The sequence below is a fragment of the Schistocerca nitens genome, chromosome 2 (assembly GCF_023898315.1).
Source record: "Schistocerca nitens isolate TAMUIC-IGC-003100 chromosome 2, iqSchNite1.1, whole genome shotgun sequence".
NCBI classification, from domain to species: Eukaryota; Metazoa; Arthropoda; class Insecta; order Orthoptera; family Acrididae; genus Schistocerca; species Schistocerca nitens.
The window spans coordinates 493,406,161-493,425,776 of record NC_064615.1 but is presented as its reverse complement, the minus strand read 5'-3'; the positions used below and the strand labels follow the sequence as shown (position 1 = coordinate 493,425,776).

Sequence of the window (19,616 nt, the reverse complement as noted above, 5' to 3'; positions counted from 1 at the left end):
AGCTACTACAGACAGCATAGTGAACGCATTATTGTGGCCAAGATAGACATGAAGCCCGCATGTACTACAGTAGTACAAGTTTATATGCCAACTAGCTCTGCAGATGATGAAGAAATTGATGAAATGTATGACGAGATAAAAGAAATTATTCAGGTAGTGAAGGGAGACGAATATTTAATAGTCATGGGTGACTGGAATTCGTCAGTAGCAAAAGGGAGAGAAGGAAACATAGTAGGTGAATATGGATTGGGGGGAAGAAATGAAAGAGGAAGCCGCCTTGTAGAATTTTGCACAGAGCATAACCTAATCATAAAAGAAGGTTGTATACCTGGAAGAATCCTGGAGATACTAAATGGTAACAGATAGATTGTATAATGGTAAGACAGAGATTTAGGAACCAGGTTCTAAATTTTAAGACATTTCCAGGGACTGATGTGGACTCTGACTACAATCTATTGGTTATGAACTGTAGATTAAACTGAAGAAACTGCAAAAAGGTGGAAATGTAAGGAGATGGGTCCTGGATAAACTGACTAAACCAGAGGTTGTACAGAGTTTCAGGGAGAGCATAAGGGAACAATTGACAGGAATGGGGGAAAGAAATACAGTAGAAGAAGATGGGTAGCTTTGAGGGATGAAATAGAAAAGGCAGCAGAGGATCAAATAGGTAACAAATCGAGGGCTAGTAGAAATCCTTGGGTAACAGAAGAAATATTGAATTTAATTGATGAAAGGAGAAAATGTAAAAATGCAGTAAATGAAGCAGGCAAAAAGGAATACAAATGTCTCAAAAATGAGAACAGGAAATGCAAAGTGGCTAAGCAGGGATGGCTAGAGGACAAATGTAACGATGTAGAGGCTTATCTCACTAGGGGTAAGATAGAGACCTTTGGAGAAAAGAGAACCACTTGTATGCATATCAAGAGCTCAGATGGAAACCCAGTTCCAAGCAAAGAAGGGAAAGCAGAAAGGTGAAAGGAGCATATAGAGGGGTCTCTACTAGGGCGATGTACTTGAGGACAATATTATGGAAATGGAAGAGGATGTAGATGAAAATCAAATGGGAGATATGATACTGCGTGAAGAGTTTGACAGAGCACTGAAAAATCTGAGTAGAAACAAGGCTCCGGTAGTAGACAACATTCCATTAGAACTACTGACAGCCTTGGGAGAGCCAGTCCTGACAAAACTCTACCATCTGGTGAGCAAGATGTATGAGACAGGTGAAATACCCTCAGACTTCAAGAAGAACATAATAATGCCAATCCCAAAGAGAGCAGGTGTTGACGGATGTGAAAATTACCAAACTATCAGTTTAATAAGTCACAGCTGCAAAATATTAACGTGAATTCTTTACAGATGAATGGAAAAACTGGTAGAAGCCAACCTCAGGGAAGGTCAGTTTGGATTCCGTAGAAATATTGGAACACGTGAGGCAATACTGACCCTACGACTTATCTTAGAAGAAAGATTAAGGAAAGGCAAACCTACATTTCTAGCATTTGTAGACTTAGAGACAGCATTTGACAATGTTGACTGGAATACTCCCTTTCAAATTCTAAAGTTGGCAGGGGTAAAATACAGTGAGCGAAAGACTATTTACAATTTGTACAGAAACCTGATGGCAGTTATAAGAGTCGAGGGGCACGAAAGGGAAGCAGTGGTTGGGAAGGGAGTGAGACAGGGTTGTAGCCTCTCCTCAACGTTATTCAATCTGTATATTGAGCAAGCAGTAAAGGAAGCAAAAGAAAAATTCGGAGTAGGTATTAAAATCCATGGAGAAGAAATAAAAACTTTGAGGTTCGCCGATGACATTGTAATTCTGTCAGAGACAGCAAAGGACGTGGAAGAGCAGTTGAACGGAATGGACAGTGTCTTGAAAGGAGGATGTAAGATGAACATCAACAAAAGCAAAACGAGGATAATGGAATGTAGTCGAGTTAACTCGGGTGATGCTAGGGAATCTAGATTAGGGAATGAGACATTTAAAGTAACAAAGGAGTTTTGCATTTGGGGAGCAAAATAACTGATGATGGTCGGAGTAGAGAGGATTTAAAATGTAGACTGGCAATGGCAAGGAAAGAGTTTCTGAAGAAGAGAAATTTGTTAACATCGAGTATAGATTTAAGTGTCAGGAAGTTGTTTCTGAAAGTATTTGTATGGAGTGTAGCCATGTATGGAAGTGAAACATGGACGATAAATAATTTTTTACAAGAAGAGAATAGAAGCTTTCGAAATGTTGTGCTACAGAAGACTGCTGAAGATTAGATGGGTAGATCACATAACTAATGAGGAGGTATTGAATAGAATTGGGGAGAAGGGCAGTTTGTGGCACAACTTGACAAGAAGAAGGGATCGGTTGGTAGGACATGTTCTGAGGCATCAAGGGATGACCAATTTAGTACTGGAGGGGAGTGTGGAGGGTAAAAATCGTAGAGGGAGACCAAGAGATGAATACACTAAGCAGATTCAGAAGGATGTAGGTTGCTGTAGTTACTCAGAGATGAAGAAGCTTGCACAGGATAGAGTAGCATAGAGAGCTGCATCAAAACAGTCTCAGGACTGAAGACCACAACAACAACAACAACGTGGAGAAAGCTGCAGGCACCTTCAGGTCAAATTTTGAAGTTCTGACCGGTGATGGGGGAAAACGACAGGATTTTAAAAAAGTGTTCCTTTAATATTGTTGCACAGTGTAGTTAAAAAATCTAAAGAAATCATTGAAATGAAATTGTCTGCTAATAAACAAACACAGTTATAGGTACATACCACTAATAATGCTCTTCCCATCACATGTAAAAACAATGCTGGCACATGTCAGATTAAGTACTGTTATCCTGAGCAGCTCCTTTAATGCTTTGGCATCCCATACCCTGATGTCATTTTTACTACTTGTTGCATAATACTCTGAGCACTTGCTGTAAACCAACATAAGTTTTATTATATTTTTACATGATGCTAATTATAGTCAGTGTGAATAAGGGTGACTGAGATGACATATAATCTACGTAAAGTTAAAAGTGAAAGTTTTTCTATATGTTGTGTACTTACTATGGAAATGTAAGGTCGTATATGGCATCTGTGTGGCATGTTATGTGAAGTGAAACATTAAATGTTGCAATATTTATAGTGTATATTTCACACTGGTCTGTCCCAGCTATGATTTCATCCCTCATAATCTTGACAGATGTAGCACCAGAATCCAGTTTTGCACTTTTTAGCTGTATGTGAGAAAAACACCTCCTATAGTACATCAAAATGTTAGTAAAGTGTCATTAAAACAATAGAATATTCTACAACTATGGATTTCATGCTAAAAATAATGATGCTTATAGAATTTCAGTTGTCATGAAAGCTTAAGATTAGTAATTACTTGTTTAATTACTGGAAAGAGTAAAGGTAACAACACACCATATAGTTGAGGTACTGAGAAAACAATAGGTACAGAAACAAGATTGAAAACATCATTAACTTTATGTATGATGTCGTGTTTCACATCTAACTATTACAGCATATATATATATACTCACACATACATCTTCAAGGTTACATCATCCTGACCAACTACACTGTACCAGTACTGAAGCTCAACTGACATGAGGGCTGTGTTTGGTGGAGTGGGTAAGCAGAAAACAGGCAGGGAGGGGGTGGGATGTTTGAAGCGAAGGGTGGCTGACAACATTCAGCAGACAGGACAGGAATGTGTCTTGGCGATCTCACTCTGAACAGGCAGAGGAGTTGCATGTGGCACACAATGACATGGGAGTTTATTGATAGGGGGAGACAATATAGAGGAAGAGGAAGACAGAAGAAAAGAGCATTTGAGTGTAGAATGAGTGAAGTAGACAGAATGGAAACAGAGTTTAAGGTGAATGTGAGACATGAATAATTGAAGATTGAGACAAGGAGAGCTGCAAGGTCAAAGAATTAGATGAAAAGACAAATCTCATCTGTGTAATTCAGGGTAGTTCGTATTTCCAAATAGGAAACATAATTTATCTTATTCATTTCCTTGAAAATGTAAAAGAGTGGTTGGCAAATACTATGCAAATCATATTGATGAGGTGAATGCAAGTTATGGAAGGAGTGGTACTTACTGCATACTTATGACACTGAGCAGTCAACAGCCACATAAACAAGATTAAATGATTGCCAAGCTTTCAGATATGCCGTTCTGAGCTGGCTGTCACACACACAAAAAAGTGGTTTTGTTGTTGGGTAAGTGAAACCCATCTTGCACTTTTCTCACATGACATACTGAAAGCTTTGGATCATGATAATCAGGTAGATGCTGTATTTCTTGGTTTCCAAAAAGCACTTGACTCAGTACGAAACCTATACTTATTGCCAAAAGTACGATCATATGGAGTATCAAGTGAAAGTTGTGACTAGACTGAGAACTTTTTGGTAGGGAGCACACAACATGTCATCTTGGATTGGGAGCCATCATGAGTTGTAGAAGTAACTTCAGGTGCACCTCAGGGACGTGTGTTGGGACCCCCGCTGTTCATGTTGTATATTAATTATCCTGGAGACAATATTAACAGTAACATCAGGCTTTCTGCAGATGATACAATTATCTTTAATGAATTACTGTCTGAAAGAAGTTGTATAAATATTCAGCCAGATTTCGATCAGATTTCAAGGTGGTGCAAGTATTAGCAACTTGCTTTAAATGTTCAGAAATGTAAAATTTTACACTTCACAAAATGAAAAAATGTGGTATCCTATGACTATAATATCAATGATTCACTGTTGGAATTGGACAACTCATACAAATACCTGGGTGTATCACTTCGTAGGGATCAGAAATGGAGTGACACACAGCCTCAGTCATGGGTAAAGCAGGTGGCAGATTTCAGTTTATTGGTAGAATACCGGAGAAGTGCAATCAATCTACAAAGGAGATTACTTACAAATCACTTGTGTCACTGGTTCTAAAATATTGCTCAAGTGTGTGGGACCAGTATCACATAGGCCTACCAGGGAATATTTAAAGTATACAGATAAGGGCAGTATGAATGGCCACAGGTTTCTTTAATCCATGGGAGAGTATCCAAGAGGTACTGAAGAAACTGAACTGGAACTCTCTTGAAGAAAGATGTAAACTGTTCTGAGAAAGTATATTAACAAAGTCTCAAGAACTGGTTTTAAATGATTGCTCCAGGAATATACTACAAACTCCTAGCTATTGCTCACACAGGGATCATGAAGATAAGATTAGAGGAACTACTGCACTCACAGAGGCAGTCAAACAATCATTCTCCTGCACTTCATACATGAATGGAACAGGAAGAAACTGGTACGATGAGATGTATGCTCTGCCATGCACCTCATGCTGATTTGCAGAGTATGGATGTAAATGTAGATGTAGATGTAGAATTGGGTGAGAGAAAAAAGGAGTATGTAAGGTAAAAGAAGGGGAGGAGGAGGCTGATGGCTGATGAGCCTGTTATGAAACAGGAATACACAATGAACTGGAGGAGTGGATTGGGAAATCATGAAATATGGAGGTTGCAGAGAGAATATTATGGGTATAGATTAATCAAATGAAAAAAAACTTGATTCATGTGTATATTTCTTATCCACTTGACACATTCCACTTCATAATGGTTACTGTGAGACTGATCAATGGAACACACAACTATCTAACTAACTAACAGACTGAGAAAGAGGATATGGATTGGTGTAGGACAGGGAAAAGCAGGTACTGAGGCTACGATGTCAGTAGGATCAAGTGATACGTTGTCTGGACAATTGCAATTTACATTATTCAGAGAAGCTAGTATTGGAAGGAAGGATACAGATGGTATGGCCTGTGAAGCAGCAACTGTAGTCATTCGTGGTATGGTCGATGGGATGTTTTCTAGCCTTGAGCACAGTTTGGTTTTCCCTTTTGATTCAGGTGGACAAATAAAGCTGGTAATGATCATCTAACTGACTGTAGAGAAGTTACAGTGGGGCAGGAATGTGGAATGACTGGTTTCATAGGTGGCCCTGCACCTGATGGAATATAATATGCTTGTGATCAGGCTGGAATAGAATGTACTGAGTGAAAAAGGTCTTGCATCCAAGTTTTCAACAAGGATATGACCTATTTGGCAAGGATCTGGGAGTACACATAGCACAAAGATGTGAAATGAGATGTGAACTTTGTGAATAGAGAAATACATGTTCATCATGACTGTGCAGTTGTTCACTAATGTTCTTTGGCTCTAGGGACATTGAGAGCTAGGATGTACAAATGCTGGAACATGCACACTGTTCACGAGATTTAACAGCCCTTCAGTTCTACCTAATTCCATATCTAAGGAAATTATTGGCTAGAACACTTTTCTCAACTCATGAACAGGATAAGGCAGCTGTAGATATTTATACTAAAGATTCAAAATCACTTTTCAAGTATGAAATGTACTAATTGGAAAATATTAGATGAAGTGATTTGACTAAAATAGCTCTGTGTTAAAAAGTGAGAGCATTTTTGACTGAGAATACCAGTATCCTCCACTGCAAATCCAAGGCGTATTTACCTTGCCCTTAGACTAATGCACCATCTAGAAAGTTAATACTCTTACAGCAGGATCTAGGTAGATCTAACTCATTAATAAAAAATAAAAGTAGTATTTTGTCTAAAAGTAGGAGCTTTCTATTATGACAGATTTAATTTTCTATTCTAGAAGTCTGTACTGGTACTCTTGCAATATGTTAGTTCAGTTAACTGGTTTCTGTTCAGCTAAGAGAAATGTTGAAGAAAATTCCATTTAATTCCATAAATGAACTTTCTGATTACTGAAATGTAACTCCAAAAGTATGATGCATGCAAAAGCAAGAAAAATGAAGTAACTGTCATTCATTTTTGATAAACAGTATACAACTGTGTAAATTTAAATATAAAATTTAAACATGAGAATCATAAACTATACAGAAGAATTTAATACACTGTAAAGAAGTCATCTGTTTATTATCCTGTAACCTGTTCTACAGTATATATACACTAAATTGTAGAGTATACTATGTGCATGTCATTGTACACTCAAATGCAAGGTCTTTATGTAATAATACAAAATGTATCAGTTGTAATTCATTAAATGGGTGAAATAAATAAATATATATGAGACAATCCACCTAATATATAAACCTTCTTTTTTATGTAACTTCATGCTGAGATATACAACAAAAAGCTGCTTTATTCTAAAAATATTGCAGATACAAAATGTTTGTTCAGTTTTGTCATAATAGCTTCATTTACAAATGCAGAAATGGCAGTGTGGGTGGTTTAAATTATATGAAACTTATTCAGCTCAGATAATACTTGAACAGAACTGGCTCATGGGAAACAGCTAGAATGTTGATCTCATGCAGGTTCTTATTACACAATCTCAAACCAACAAAAATGACCAGCTGACATCAGAAGTCATAATGGTCATACATTGAACTAAACACATGAGTAAAATTCCTTGAGATCACAATGAGTAACATGTAGTTGCTGGCAGGGGAGATGCTGTGGTGGGTGGAGGTTTGAGGTAGGGTCAAGATAACAAGGTCAATGGAGCACCACGCAGGAACATGGGTACCGATGGCTCAGAGGGATCCTCCCTTCTACCACCAGCATTTCTGAACTGCACAAAGAGAGTTATCCTTACAACACATCCTCTAATCCCAAAATTATCCTGACCTCAACCTACAGTAACCTACTCTCACCACACCATTCACACAACAGTTCCTAGTCCTTGTCCTATCATCTCCTCCCTTTCACATTCCTTCAATCTTTTAGGTGTTGTCCTGTGCCAATGTACCCACTCATCCTTTCCCCTTCCCTGCTTCTCTCCTTTTCTCCTCCTCTTCATTTCCAACACGATTTCCCCCACATGCCACCTCCTGATGCTGCATCTGGCAGCATCTATCCCTGTACACCATGCCAGACAGCACTCTTCTCTCCCCCTACTCATACACTGCTATTGCTCCCCTTTCCTGCTCCGTTCCAGGTTGCTATTCACATGACAGTTGCTTTCTGGTCAGAGCTGCTGGTGGTATCAGTCATGTCTGCATAAAATGTGCTTGCTTGTATGAAGGTGTGTCTGATTTCTTTACTGAAGAAGGCTTTGACCAAAAGCTACAATGTATAACAGTCTTTTCATTGTGTCTTTCGGCAACTTAGTGGGTCAACTTTACAGTAAGTAGCAGTCTATCCTCTTCCTAATGTTGTTGGTTTTCCAATCCAGAGTTTCCACTGTTTGATTCTTTACTTCTAGACACATATAACATACATTTTCCTCATAATAAGCATCTCATTCCTTCTCTATCTTCTCCATCTACTCTGTAGTTATAAAAATAAAATACCAATCTCATTTCTTAAAGATCCTTTTCTTCTACTCTAAATCTGCCTGGTCTGTTTCTATAGCTCATACTTGTTTAAAAATATTCACATTGCTTGCCTGTAAATTTGCCTTTCTTGCTTGTAGATGAGCTACTGCAGGTGATATAATTCACTATGTTTCCTCTAGGGTAGCCCCTTGTGGAGCTGACAACAATGTGTTCAACACACTAATAATTACATAAAACCCAACAATTAACAAGAGAACAAAATAAAATGATGGCATGGACACCTAAATATACTACCAATATCGTAATTACTACAACATAACTTTCACCCAGATGGCTACTCATAACTACCATTATCATATATTTAAACAAATAAATCATACTGCTGCCTACAATGAAGTCCATTGCCCATTCAAAATGGCACAAATTAGCACACGTAATCAGAACATCATCTGCATTCACCTCCTTCAGGTTATACATACAAATAGAACTAGACACTTGGCAAAACACAACCCACAGCAAGCGTAGTTCCTCGGTCAGAAAAATATAGAGGTTAACACACTGTTCTGCAACCAAATGTAGCAGCCAGCTGGGCAGATGGTACAGTGGGTGGTGGCTGAAGGTCTGATCAAAGTCAAGACGTCAAGAGAGCACTAGCAAGGAATATGTGTAATGCTGACACAGAGTAGATGCTTACCTGATGTTGGAAGGCATTATTGAAACAATATTAAAACAAACCATTTTCCACAGAAAAAATTACATTTAATGTATCAATGTTCAGGCTGTCAGTATTGAAGGGGCAGGAATAAGTGATCCACTGCAGTATGCCCTGATAAGCATGGGCTCACTGCCGGCGTGGTGCCAAATCAGCTCCATGATATTATAAGGTCAATGGCCCATTGTAATTGTGTGAGGCTGCACCTGCACTGCATGCAGCCGCACACTGCTCCTAAGAGAAAATGACCAGGGTGCCCGAGACCCTGTCATGTACTGCGCACAAGTAGGGCAGCCACCAGCAATAGTGTTTGTCATCAGGAGCAGATGATGGGCAGCCATGTCGGCTCTCCCCTCATGATGACAAAAGAACCGCTGCATGTACCAGATGGGAACTAAAGGCCCTTGGGGCAGAAGGTGACAGTAGTTAAGTTGAACCCTCCACACGGCCCACAGGTCAAAGTTACCTAAGTTCTCCCCGTTAGTCTCAGCATGGATGTAATTCTGCTGTGCTGCTGGCTTGGGCACCAGGCCCATACAGTGTGTTACAATCACTTCCATATTCCCTGCAGTATCAGTGGTAATTCCTCACTGGAATTACCTATGGTCATTGACCAGTTACGTCCTACCTTTTACATTGTCAGAGAAGATGTCTAAAGTTTACCAAGCTGTGGGAGGTATACTGTTCCGAGGCACTTTTAAGAAGTGAAAATTAAATCACCACATTGACTCATTAATCAGGAAGTGGTGTTCACCTGTATATCTCTCATTATTTTGACTTATACACAAAGGTGTTCAGCTATTTTGTACTTTCTCATTCCCTGTTGCTGTACAGAATTACCATTTAGCAATGCACATATGGCAAAAAAAGCAGTTTTTCAGTAAAAGCAGGCAGAAAGAATATTGTGTGAAGTAGGAGTCCATACATCTTGCCAAGTCCTTTCTAAAGAATTTAGACTGCCTACATTTATTTCTCAGTGCATTATTCCCTAATGACTTTTGTTGCTGATGACAAAAACATTTTTATCTCTATTGTGATTTTTACTATAACAATATTAAACAAAAATAATTTTAATGTTGGCTTTTCCTCCTTGTTTAGGATTCAGATGGCAGTTATGTACTTTGATTCATAGGTGTTCTACAGGTGCCAGCCTAAGAAAAGCAAGAAACTGAGAATCCCAACTAATTTGGAAAAAACTTAAAAAATCTTCCTCATCAGCCACTTCTTTTACATCACATTATCTAAATTCAAGGACTGAAAACTTTTGCTAACTGCATGGCAAGCAACAGTGTTTACTGTAGATTAGCATGACAAGTATTAACGTGTTGTAAACAGCAATAAACTGAATCAGTGTAATCAAATAAACATTAATGAGTAATATGAAAGTGTGCTGAAAAGTAATGCCTCCGAATTTTTCATTCTGTTCTTAATATTGGTTGAGATACTGCATGTCATGCATATTACTCTGCCAACTTTCCCACTTCACTGATGCAAGCTGCAACTGTCTGGCACTAGAGGGCTCTGAATTGTAATATGTAACATGGAGATTTGTAACATAACTATGTCAGTACCATGCAAAACAGTGTACTGTAATCAAGTTTCTAAACACAGAAAAGTACCTCCAATTGAAATCCATATGAGAATGAAGCTGTTACAGTGACGGGTTCCTTAATGACACTGCGACAGGTGATGAAGTTCACCATTCTGACTCTGAAAAGAAGACAGCATTGATGGAGTTCCACCACAAAGAATCACTGACACTGAAAAGTTCAAGACTATGCCATCACCAGTCAGTCATGCTCACAGTGTTCTGGGATGTTTGATGTGTGGTGTATTTGCAATTCATGACTAAATGCACCACCATAAACTCTGTAAGGTACTGTTAGACCCTTAGAAAACTGAAAGCATGAATTTCTAAGAGTTCATTCATACACTGAGCAATCTCCCCTTCAGCATGGCAATGTCAGACCATACTCAAATGCTGTGACATCTGCAACAATATGGCACCTTGGGTCCACTCACTGTCATTGATCATCTTCCACACAGTCCTGACTTAGCCCCATCCAATTTTCATCTGTTCCCAAAACTTAAAAAATCTCTTTGATACTGATGAAGTGCTGCATGCAGAGCTGAGGCTGTGGCTCCATCAACAAAGTCAAACATTCTACAGCGGTGGTATCAACAAATTGGTTTCTCCTTGGGAGAAATGTGTTCATTGACAGAGGGAAAATGTTCAGAAAAAAATGTGTAAAAATAAAGATGCAGAATGTTAATGTAGTTTGTTTTATTAATATGCTTTAAGAATTTTCAAATTAAAAATTTGGAGACATTACTTTTAAGTGTGCCCTTGTAGTAGATAAACAGCAGCTATTTCACATAACTGACAAAACAGCAACACTTTTGAAAGTAGGTTACATTAAGTGACTGTGACTGTTGTTAATACAGGATAGTGTTTAAGTTTCTACAAGTGATTCATCTTCTGTTAAAGGATAGCTTGACTCATACCACATTCCAAACTTTCTCTTCCAGACAGGATCTATGGAACATGATGAATTCATTAATGAGTGACTATGGCTGATTCAATTGAAATTGCTATCTACTACAGAAATTGAGGGCTCAGTTATATAAAAAAACCAATGACTCTGGAAAAATTAGGAGCCATTTTATTGGTCAATAGTTTCACACATCTGTTCTACTCCTTTCTTATGGTTTTTGCAATAAGCAATAAATATGACAATCAAAGCAATATGTTACACAAATACATGGAAAGTATCATTTCTTACCAAAAATTGGTGTCAAAACTTATATAAAGTTACTTCTGAAACAATTTACATAAGTAAGAAGAAGAAGGAATGGGAAGAAAGAGAAACAAGGCCACATTTATTCATATACTATATTTAGATATTTAAACTAAGGAATTTCACATCAATACAGTTTTTAAAAGCTGTTTTTAATGTATCACATTCTTGTAATACACCTTTGCTTAACTTCCCAGAGAGGCTGTTAACTGTATTAAAAGGAAGATTCACATGAGAAAACTATTATTACAGGGAGACTGGATGCCTGGCCAGAACTTACCTCCAGAAGATAAAATTCTTAGTACTGCCAAGATACATATATAATTAGGAGAGAAAACTATCCTACATTTTGGAACTTTTTGTTCAAGGAAGGAAAGGGAAATGTATTGAAAAGATCAGAATGGAGGGGCACGTAACTCAGGCATGAGGTTGAGAACAACCCACCTATTGTAATGAAGGGAACACCTCTTTTCCTCAAGTCTCCCCCTTTGCCTTTGTCTCCTCTCATCCTCATGAAAATTGGGTGTTTAGGTGATCTGCTCTCACTTTCCAACCTTATCTGATCATTCACACTTTTCCTTCCCGAGGAAGGAACATACATGTTCCAAAAGCTACTACCAAAATGTTCCACTTTTAAGTGTTTCTGCCAGTAGCACATGTAAGCTTTCCTTGTGGAAGTAACTTTACAAATTTATAGACAGAGTGTAGAGCATAGGATTCAGCACAACATAATCCTGTTTTGCACTGCAGAGGTAAATATCCATATACACATTAATCCTGTTTTGCACTACAGAGGTAAGTATCTATATACACATATAAATATGAAATAGATAGCTACTGAATAATTAAATGGGAGGAGAGTAATTTAAAAAAAAATGGGTCTACCTATGTATGTTTGTATTTTTTATAGATATTATAATAAAGTAATTCCAAATTCTGAGAGTAATAAGATGAAGATTAGCATAATTGATAATACTTCATGTAGCAAAAGAACCAATTTAGAACACCCATTTTTTCCTTTGATTTTTTTTTTCAGTTCAGTGGCAGTTCTCTTTTTCATTGTGATCTGCTGATTGCAAAGTGAATATAACTAAATTTAAAGGACATCAAAATTGTAAGGCTTTTGGATTATTAAGCACTTTAAGCACAATATTGAACCCAGCATTTCAAAATACACCTAATACGTTACGTGAAGAAATCAAAAATATTCTGCAGTAAAACATTTATGTTTTAAGTGCAAAAACTTCATTTTAATCACTTACAAACAAATATGAGATGTGTGCAGAAAATAAGTACTGTTTCATTCTACTGCCATCACAGCACTATAGTTGCATTTCCACACACTCACACTCATCTTTCTGGTTCATTTTCCTTCCACTGACTCCACTACAGCTGAAATGTGTTGTGTTTACATTTAAAAGTGATTGTTCAAAATGTTTAAGATAATCTCTGAACCCATTTAGTGTGAAGTGTGTTCTGCAACATAGTTTTTGAGCCACAAGAACGTTAAGCCAGCTAAAATTCATATTTAACTTATAGCGATTTATTGTGAAAATGTAATTACTCATGGAATGGTTGGAAAATGGGTGAGACAATTCAATGATCGACCATTTCAGCCTCAAGAACGTTAAGCCAGCTAAAATTCATATTTAACTTATAGCGATTTATGGTGAAAATCTAATGACTTATGGAATGGTGAGAAAATGGGTGAGACAATTAAATGATTGACCAACCAATGTTGATGATGGAGCATGGAGGGGGCAGCCTACTGTTGTCAATGATGGTTTGGATGAGAAAGTGAATGAGAAAATTCGTGAAAACAGACAGTTCACACTAAGATTGTTTTGTAATGAGTTCCCACAAATTTCAAAAACTTTTGCATGAGATTGTCAAAAATCACATTTTTGCAAATTATGTTGCCAGTGGGTTCTCAAAATGCTCACAGGTGTCCACAAAACGAAGATACTTGGCAGTGCTTTGGCATTCTTACCTGATAAAGAGATGATGGAGATGAATTCTTAAATAATACTGCGCCTAGTGATGAAACTTAGGTTTGTCATGTCACTCCAGAATCGAAACAACATTCAATGAAACTGAGGCACACATAACCCCAAAAGACAAAAATTCAAAACAAAATTGTCAGCACAAATAATCATGTGCCCTGTGTTCTGGAACAGATAGGGTGCCCTCCTTGTTGAGTTCCTTCCCAGAGGCAAAACTGTAAATGTGATATGATAACTTCAAAACACTGAGAAAACTTCTGTATGCAATCCAAAACAAAAGGCATGGAGTACCAAGCAAGTCATTGTGTTATTTCATGACAAAGCATATCCCCATTCTGTTAGTGTCACTCAAAACCTTATTCAGCAGTTTGATTGGGAGCATTTCAATCACCCGCCGTACAGCCCTTATCTCACACCTTCTGTCTACCACTTGTTCTTGAAGCATGATTTTGGAGGAATGCACTTTGACAGTGATGATGAGCAAAGAATGATGTTCAGCAGTAGTTGTCTTGACTAGCAGTATCTTTCTATGAAGATGTCATAGGAAGGTTGGTTTCCCGTTATGTAGAAAAATAGTCTAGTGACTCAATCTTAGTAAGAAATACACATACACACATACTTACTGCAACAAGCTTCGGTGTTGTAGGCAGCCGTAATGCACTTTTCTTTAGACTCACAGGACTGTTTCTTTCCTTCACTAATTCTACAGTTCCATCCCCTGCAGCAACAACAACCTTTGTGGTGCATTTTTCAGTGAGTAATGTCAAGGCTGTAACACCTGTAAATCAATACACAGTTTATAAGAAAACATCAACACTACATTATTTCAGGAAAACTATTTTCTGCAATTTCAGGCATTATTTTCAGTTATCATCATTCTCACTAAAAATAGTAAGTTTATATGCATTATTTAATTTTATTTTCTCATCACCAAGACAGTCATCTGCTTAAGTGTTTGTTTATACATACATACTGCCATACCACGTTCAATATGAATCAGACCTGACTGATTGAAATCTTTGGAAACCAAATTTATGAACTTCCCTGGTACAAGTGTAAGTGAACGATACAGAAGAAATTTATGTCCTATCATATGACTAACTGATGGGAACTTTAGTGATGATTAGAAGTGCCAACCTTATGGAATCATCATTATTACTGTTGATGCCACATCCCTGAACACTGACATCCCTCAGTGCATGGCTTTGCCACTACTTGTGATAAACCTTTTGCATTTCCTTTATGTTTTCGTCTTCTTTAAAGGCAAAGAGACAAGATGAAGCGGTAGCCCATCATAGAGCCTATGCCTACCGTCATGTATTTTTTGACTTTCAGTTGTTAATAAACAGAGGATTTTTTCTGGTACCAGAAGGAGTAAGGGAGGAGTCGCGCTCAGCTAGTGAACGAGTGAGAAGCACGCCATTTTTAGCGAGTAATTGTAGACCGCCATTTTGGGGTCGCTATGAATAAGTGAGGAGTATGTATTTCATATGTGCACCGTTTAGAAAAATACAGTATTGTTTTATTAACAGAAAGGTCGTGTGAGTTGTTATTTCAAATAGTACAATAATTACAATAACTGAAGCCCACCTGTGTACTTTGGAAAATTACGAAGATCCGATAAGCTTAATAGGAACACGGTCAAGACTTCAAAGGTGAACGCGGCGACCAAACGTAGCATTATAAAGAATGGTAAGCACAAATCTACAGCGGAGAAAGAAACGACTTCTCCCTGCAAAATAATATGAACTAATACGAACTTATTTCCAGGCATAGCTCAGCTTATTGTGCTTGTCATTCACGTCGAAAAATTAATCTCATTAATTCAATACATTTTAAAAAGTCACGCATTTTATTATCATCTATTCCATTATTTATATTATAATATAAAGTGGCGACAGGTGACAGGCACGATACGCAGTGGGCAAAACTGTGAGTACTAGTATTGTTAGGAAAATGAATATACATGTATGTTAACGATTTCTTTATGTTCCATGTACGCTGATGATGTGACGGAGACGATGATGTGGTACTGAAGAAGTACTATAAAAAGGAAATAATAAATAAATTAGAAGGAAAAAGGCGACAATATCAAGAGCACACAACAAAGCACAATAGAGGAAGTACGATTTACAAGACAACAATCAGGTAGGACCGCGCAATGCATATAGAGAATGCGTTCCCAGTAGACCTATTAGAAAATCCATCCACCTATTTCCTAAATTCCAGAACCTAAAGCTTCAGATATTAACGCTATTGTAGTGAAGTGGAGATAATGACATTTCTTTATTAGTATAGAAAATATATTGACTAAAGAACAGCTGAGACTACAATTACATACAACTGTATATGCATTTTTTCGCGTGAGAAGTAGCGCGGAAGTAAAATCTTAAAAAAGAAAATTTTTATTTTGATAACTGCAGTGGTATAAGGATTTCTATAATGGAGGGTCAAAACAATAAGGAAATGTCATTCGAAAATCATAATGCGAATGTAGTGGATGTTCATTTGCAAAATGCAACAATGAGTGGTTTGGAACTGTTTAACGGTGATTATTTGGATGCTGGGCGCGACATGCCATTGTTGCATTCGACGCCCGTGAATACAGAACATTTAATTACAAGCAATACGTTAATTACAGTAGACGTAACTAATGGAACCTCGAGGCCAGAGAATATTTTAAATGAGAGCAGTACGCGTAGTACGGACACAGATACTGACAGGCGTAGGCCGGAAGTGAATACGGAAGATATGCAAGCCTTATTTCGAGCCTTAACAGAATCCATACAAACAAGCATGAATGCAATAAAAGCAGACATAAATTCAAAAATGTCGGGCTTAGAGACTAAAATGTCAAGTTTACAAACGATACAAGCAGACATGACTAATATGAAAGCAGACATGACCACAGTAAAGTCCGAGATCGAGAAGGTTAATACAAACATGACACACATTTCAGACGACGTAAAAAATTTGCGCACAGAACTCAATAGTCTGGACACGAAGTTCACACAGCAGATTTCACAAATCTCCACGGAGGTCGATAGTAAAATTAATGAACAAGTACAAATTTCGGTTCACGATATGGGTGAGAAATTAAAAGGCATAGTGGGCGAAAAATTTGAAACACTAACACACACGTATCGACAGGAGCTATCCGGAATTAGAGAAACCCAAGAGAATTTACAGGCAATGCAAAAGAATACACAGGTCAACTTAGACAATGTACAATCAGATGTAGCGAAACTACATTCTTTCTGTAACGACTTGCCAGAAAATGTAGAAAAAATCACATTGGAGGTAGGATTACTCAAGTTAGAACACAAGAGGATCAATTCAGACATTGTGCACCTTTATGAATCGGTAAAGAGCAATGCAAAGGACGACAATACAACGTTCGCAGAAAAATGCGTACGTGAACAGCGTACCTATGTGGAAGCGGTAAAGGAAGTAATGGGGGACAAGGAAGAAGATATCTTAAAACGCGTAGAACATGATATGAGGCAGTTAGAACAACGGTTAAGAGACGAAATAGGTAACAAACAAAGTACAGTAATATCATCGCCTGGGGCGGTAAGCGGAGCGATAAACAGCCATCCGCCAGTGGGAGGAATCAGTGGCGCGGACAACAATGCCCAACCCACGCCGCGCGACCGCATGTCGACGCGCGACGCGAGCAGCGGGCAAAACTTTGCTGAAACAAATATACCATCACCGCAGGGAAATGCTGTTCCGCCATGCTGGACAGCGTTGTTAATGGATGAGAGCTTAATAAAACATCGACAGTTTCCCGTATTCTCAAATGAGAAAAAGCGAACGCACCCAGTAGTGTTTGTCCGAGCCTTTAGAAACGTACTGCCCAGGACTTGGACAGAAGCTCAAAAAATTAAATATGTAGTAGGACACACCGAGGGTGATGCCCTTTTGTGGGCTACGGAGATGTCAGAACTTTGCGAGACATATGAGCAGTTTGAGAATGCATTTTTAGATAAATACTGGTCAACAGCTATCCAGGAGAGGTTAAGACGAGAGGTATTTAACCCAGTACCATATCATTCAAAATTCGGGGGGCTAAGAAGCTATTTTGAAAAATATCTAAACAAGACCCGTTACTGGAATAATCCGATATCTCATGTCGATGTACTGAAAATCTTAAAGAACAAGTTACCTGCAAATGTTAGGGAAAAATTAATAACTGTTCCCGAATATGATCTCGAGTATTTTCTTTCAGTGCTCGACTCAATAGATCTGATTCATGAGGATGGGCAAGCCACGCCTAGTTATCGTAACGGTAATGGGCACAACCCAAACGGGAAGAACTACGGTAACGGCAACGGCTTTGGAAATTATAACGGTCGTGTGCGTATGAATGAATGGCATCCGTATGTACCGCCGCGCCACAACGGAAATCCGTACAATCGGTCTACCTACCAGCCACAGAGTGGCCGAGGGTCGTACGAAACTAAATATCAGCCCCATAGGTACGGTAATGGCAGGGACAATAGAAACTCGAGGGAAAACTTCGACAACGGGCGACAAAGAAATGCAAATTACCAGGAACGGAATATGCAACACAGGGATCCGAGAGATAACAGGCAGCCCGTACAGTCAAATCGAAACAACCGGGACACGAACTGGCGAGCACGCGAACATACAGTAAACATAGTAGAAGTGACGGCAGAAAATGAAACAATACCTTTACCGGCCCCAGGAAATAATAATCTAGCGTGACTAGAGGAAGAGGGTAATGAACTGTCAGTGTGCCACAGTACTAATATGAGCGACTTCAACACTAAAGCGAACAGGAACGGAAAGGAGGAAGCAGACACTGAAACAAACCTACACATACAGCATATCCGGAATCTATTTTTAAGGTATGATAAGGGCGCAGAAATGAAAGAAGACTTGTTTATCGAAGAGAAAGAAACAACACGCAAGGTAAGTGAAATTATTCAAGCAATAATAAAGATAAAGGTGGGAAACATAGATGTACTAGTTGTTTTGGATACTGGCGCGTCGACAAGCCTGATGTCTACTAGCTTGTTCAAAGAGATAGCGAGGGAAGTAAATGTTCCCACACTACCTGTAGAGAACTGTAAGATCGTAACGGCGACGGGAAGTAAATCTAAAGTTATAAAATTACAGGCCAGCATACCCATTAGCATATGTGGCGTAATTTTGCAGTGTACTTTCTTGTTGGTAGACAAACTTATAGTGAACTGTATACTTGGTATGGAGGTGTTCAGAAGATATGGGATAAAAATAGATATTGGCAGCGGGGAATGCCAGTTTCATGTAGGGGAGCGCACGCTGACTATGGACTTAATAAGAACTACAATGACAAATCAGGTTAGGCCGATACCAGACATTAATGTTAAATTTGTCTACCCTCAACCCATAATGGTAAAGGAGATGGAACTTGATGACTCTGGTAGGGAGATTCTCGATGAGCAAATAGTAGACAGTAAAATAAATAAATCCACTTGTCTTAACAATGAACAGCGAAGTGAACTGACAAAATTACTCTTCAAATATCATAACATTTTTCGTAAACAACCTAGTGTTATTAAGGGATATGAATATAAAATGGAAGTATACCCGCATGAAACTTATTGTAGAACGTCTTATGGCACCCCTTGGGCAAAGAAAGAGGCAGTAAGAAAGGAAATAGAGCGTATGATTAGTTGGAGGGTTATTGAAACATCGCACTCACCTTACTGCAGTCCGATTCTCGCAGTTGGTAAAACTGACGGAACGGTGCGGTTGGTGTTAGACGCG

The 19,616-nt window shown here is 38.4% G+C and overlaps 1 protein-coding gene across 1 annotated transcript in view; it reads right to left on the bottom strand.

Moving 5' to 3' along the window:
* The window catches only part of LOC126235121 (cilia- and flagella-associated protein 52-like), a 229,927-nt gene that overhangs the window by 121,455 nt on the left and 88,856 nt on the right, over nucleotides 1–19,616 (bottom strand). Inside the window, exons 9-11 of the mRNA XM_049943854.1 lie at nucleotides 14,462–14,616; nucleotides 3,052–3,221; nucleotides 2,770–2,918 (exon numbers count right to left, since the gene is read on the bottom strand). Coding sequence (XP_049799811.1) covers nucleotides 2,770–2,918; nucleotides 3,052–3,221; nucleotides 14,462–14,616 — 474 coding nt within the window. The remainder of the gene's footprint in view (nucleotides 1–2,769; nucleotides 2,919–3,051; nucleotides 3,222–14,461; nucleotides 14,617–19,616) is intronic.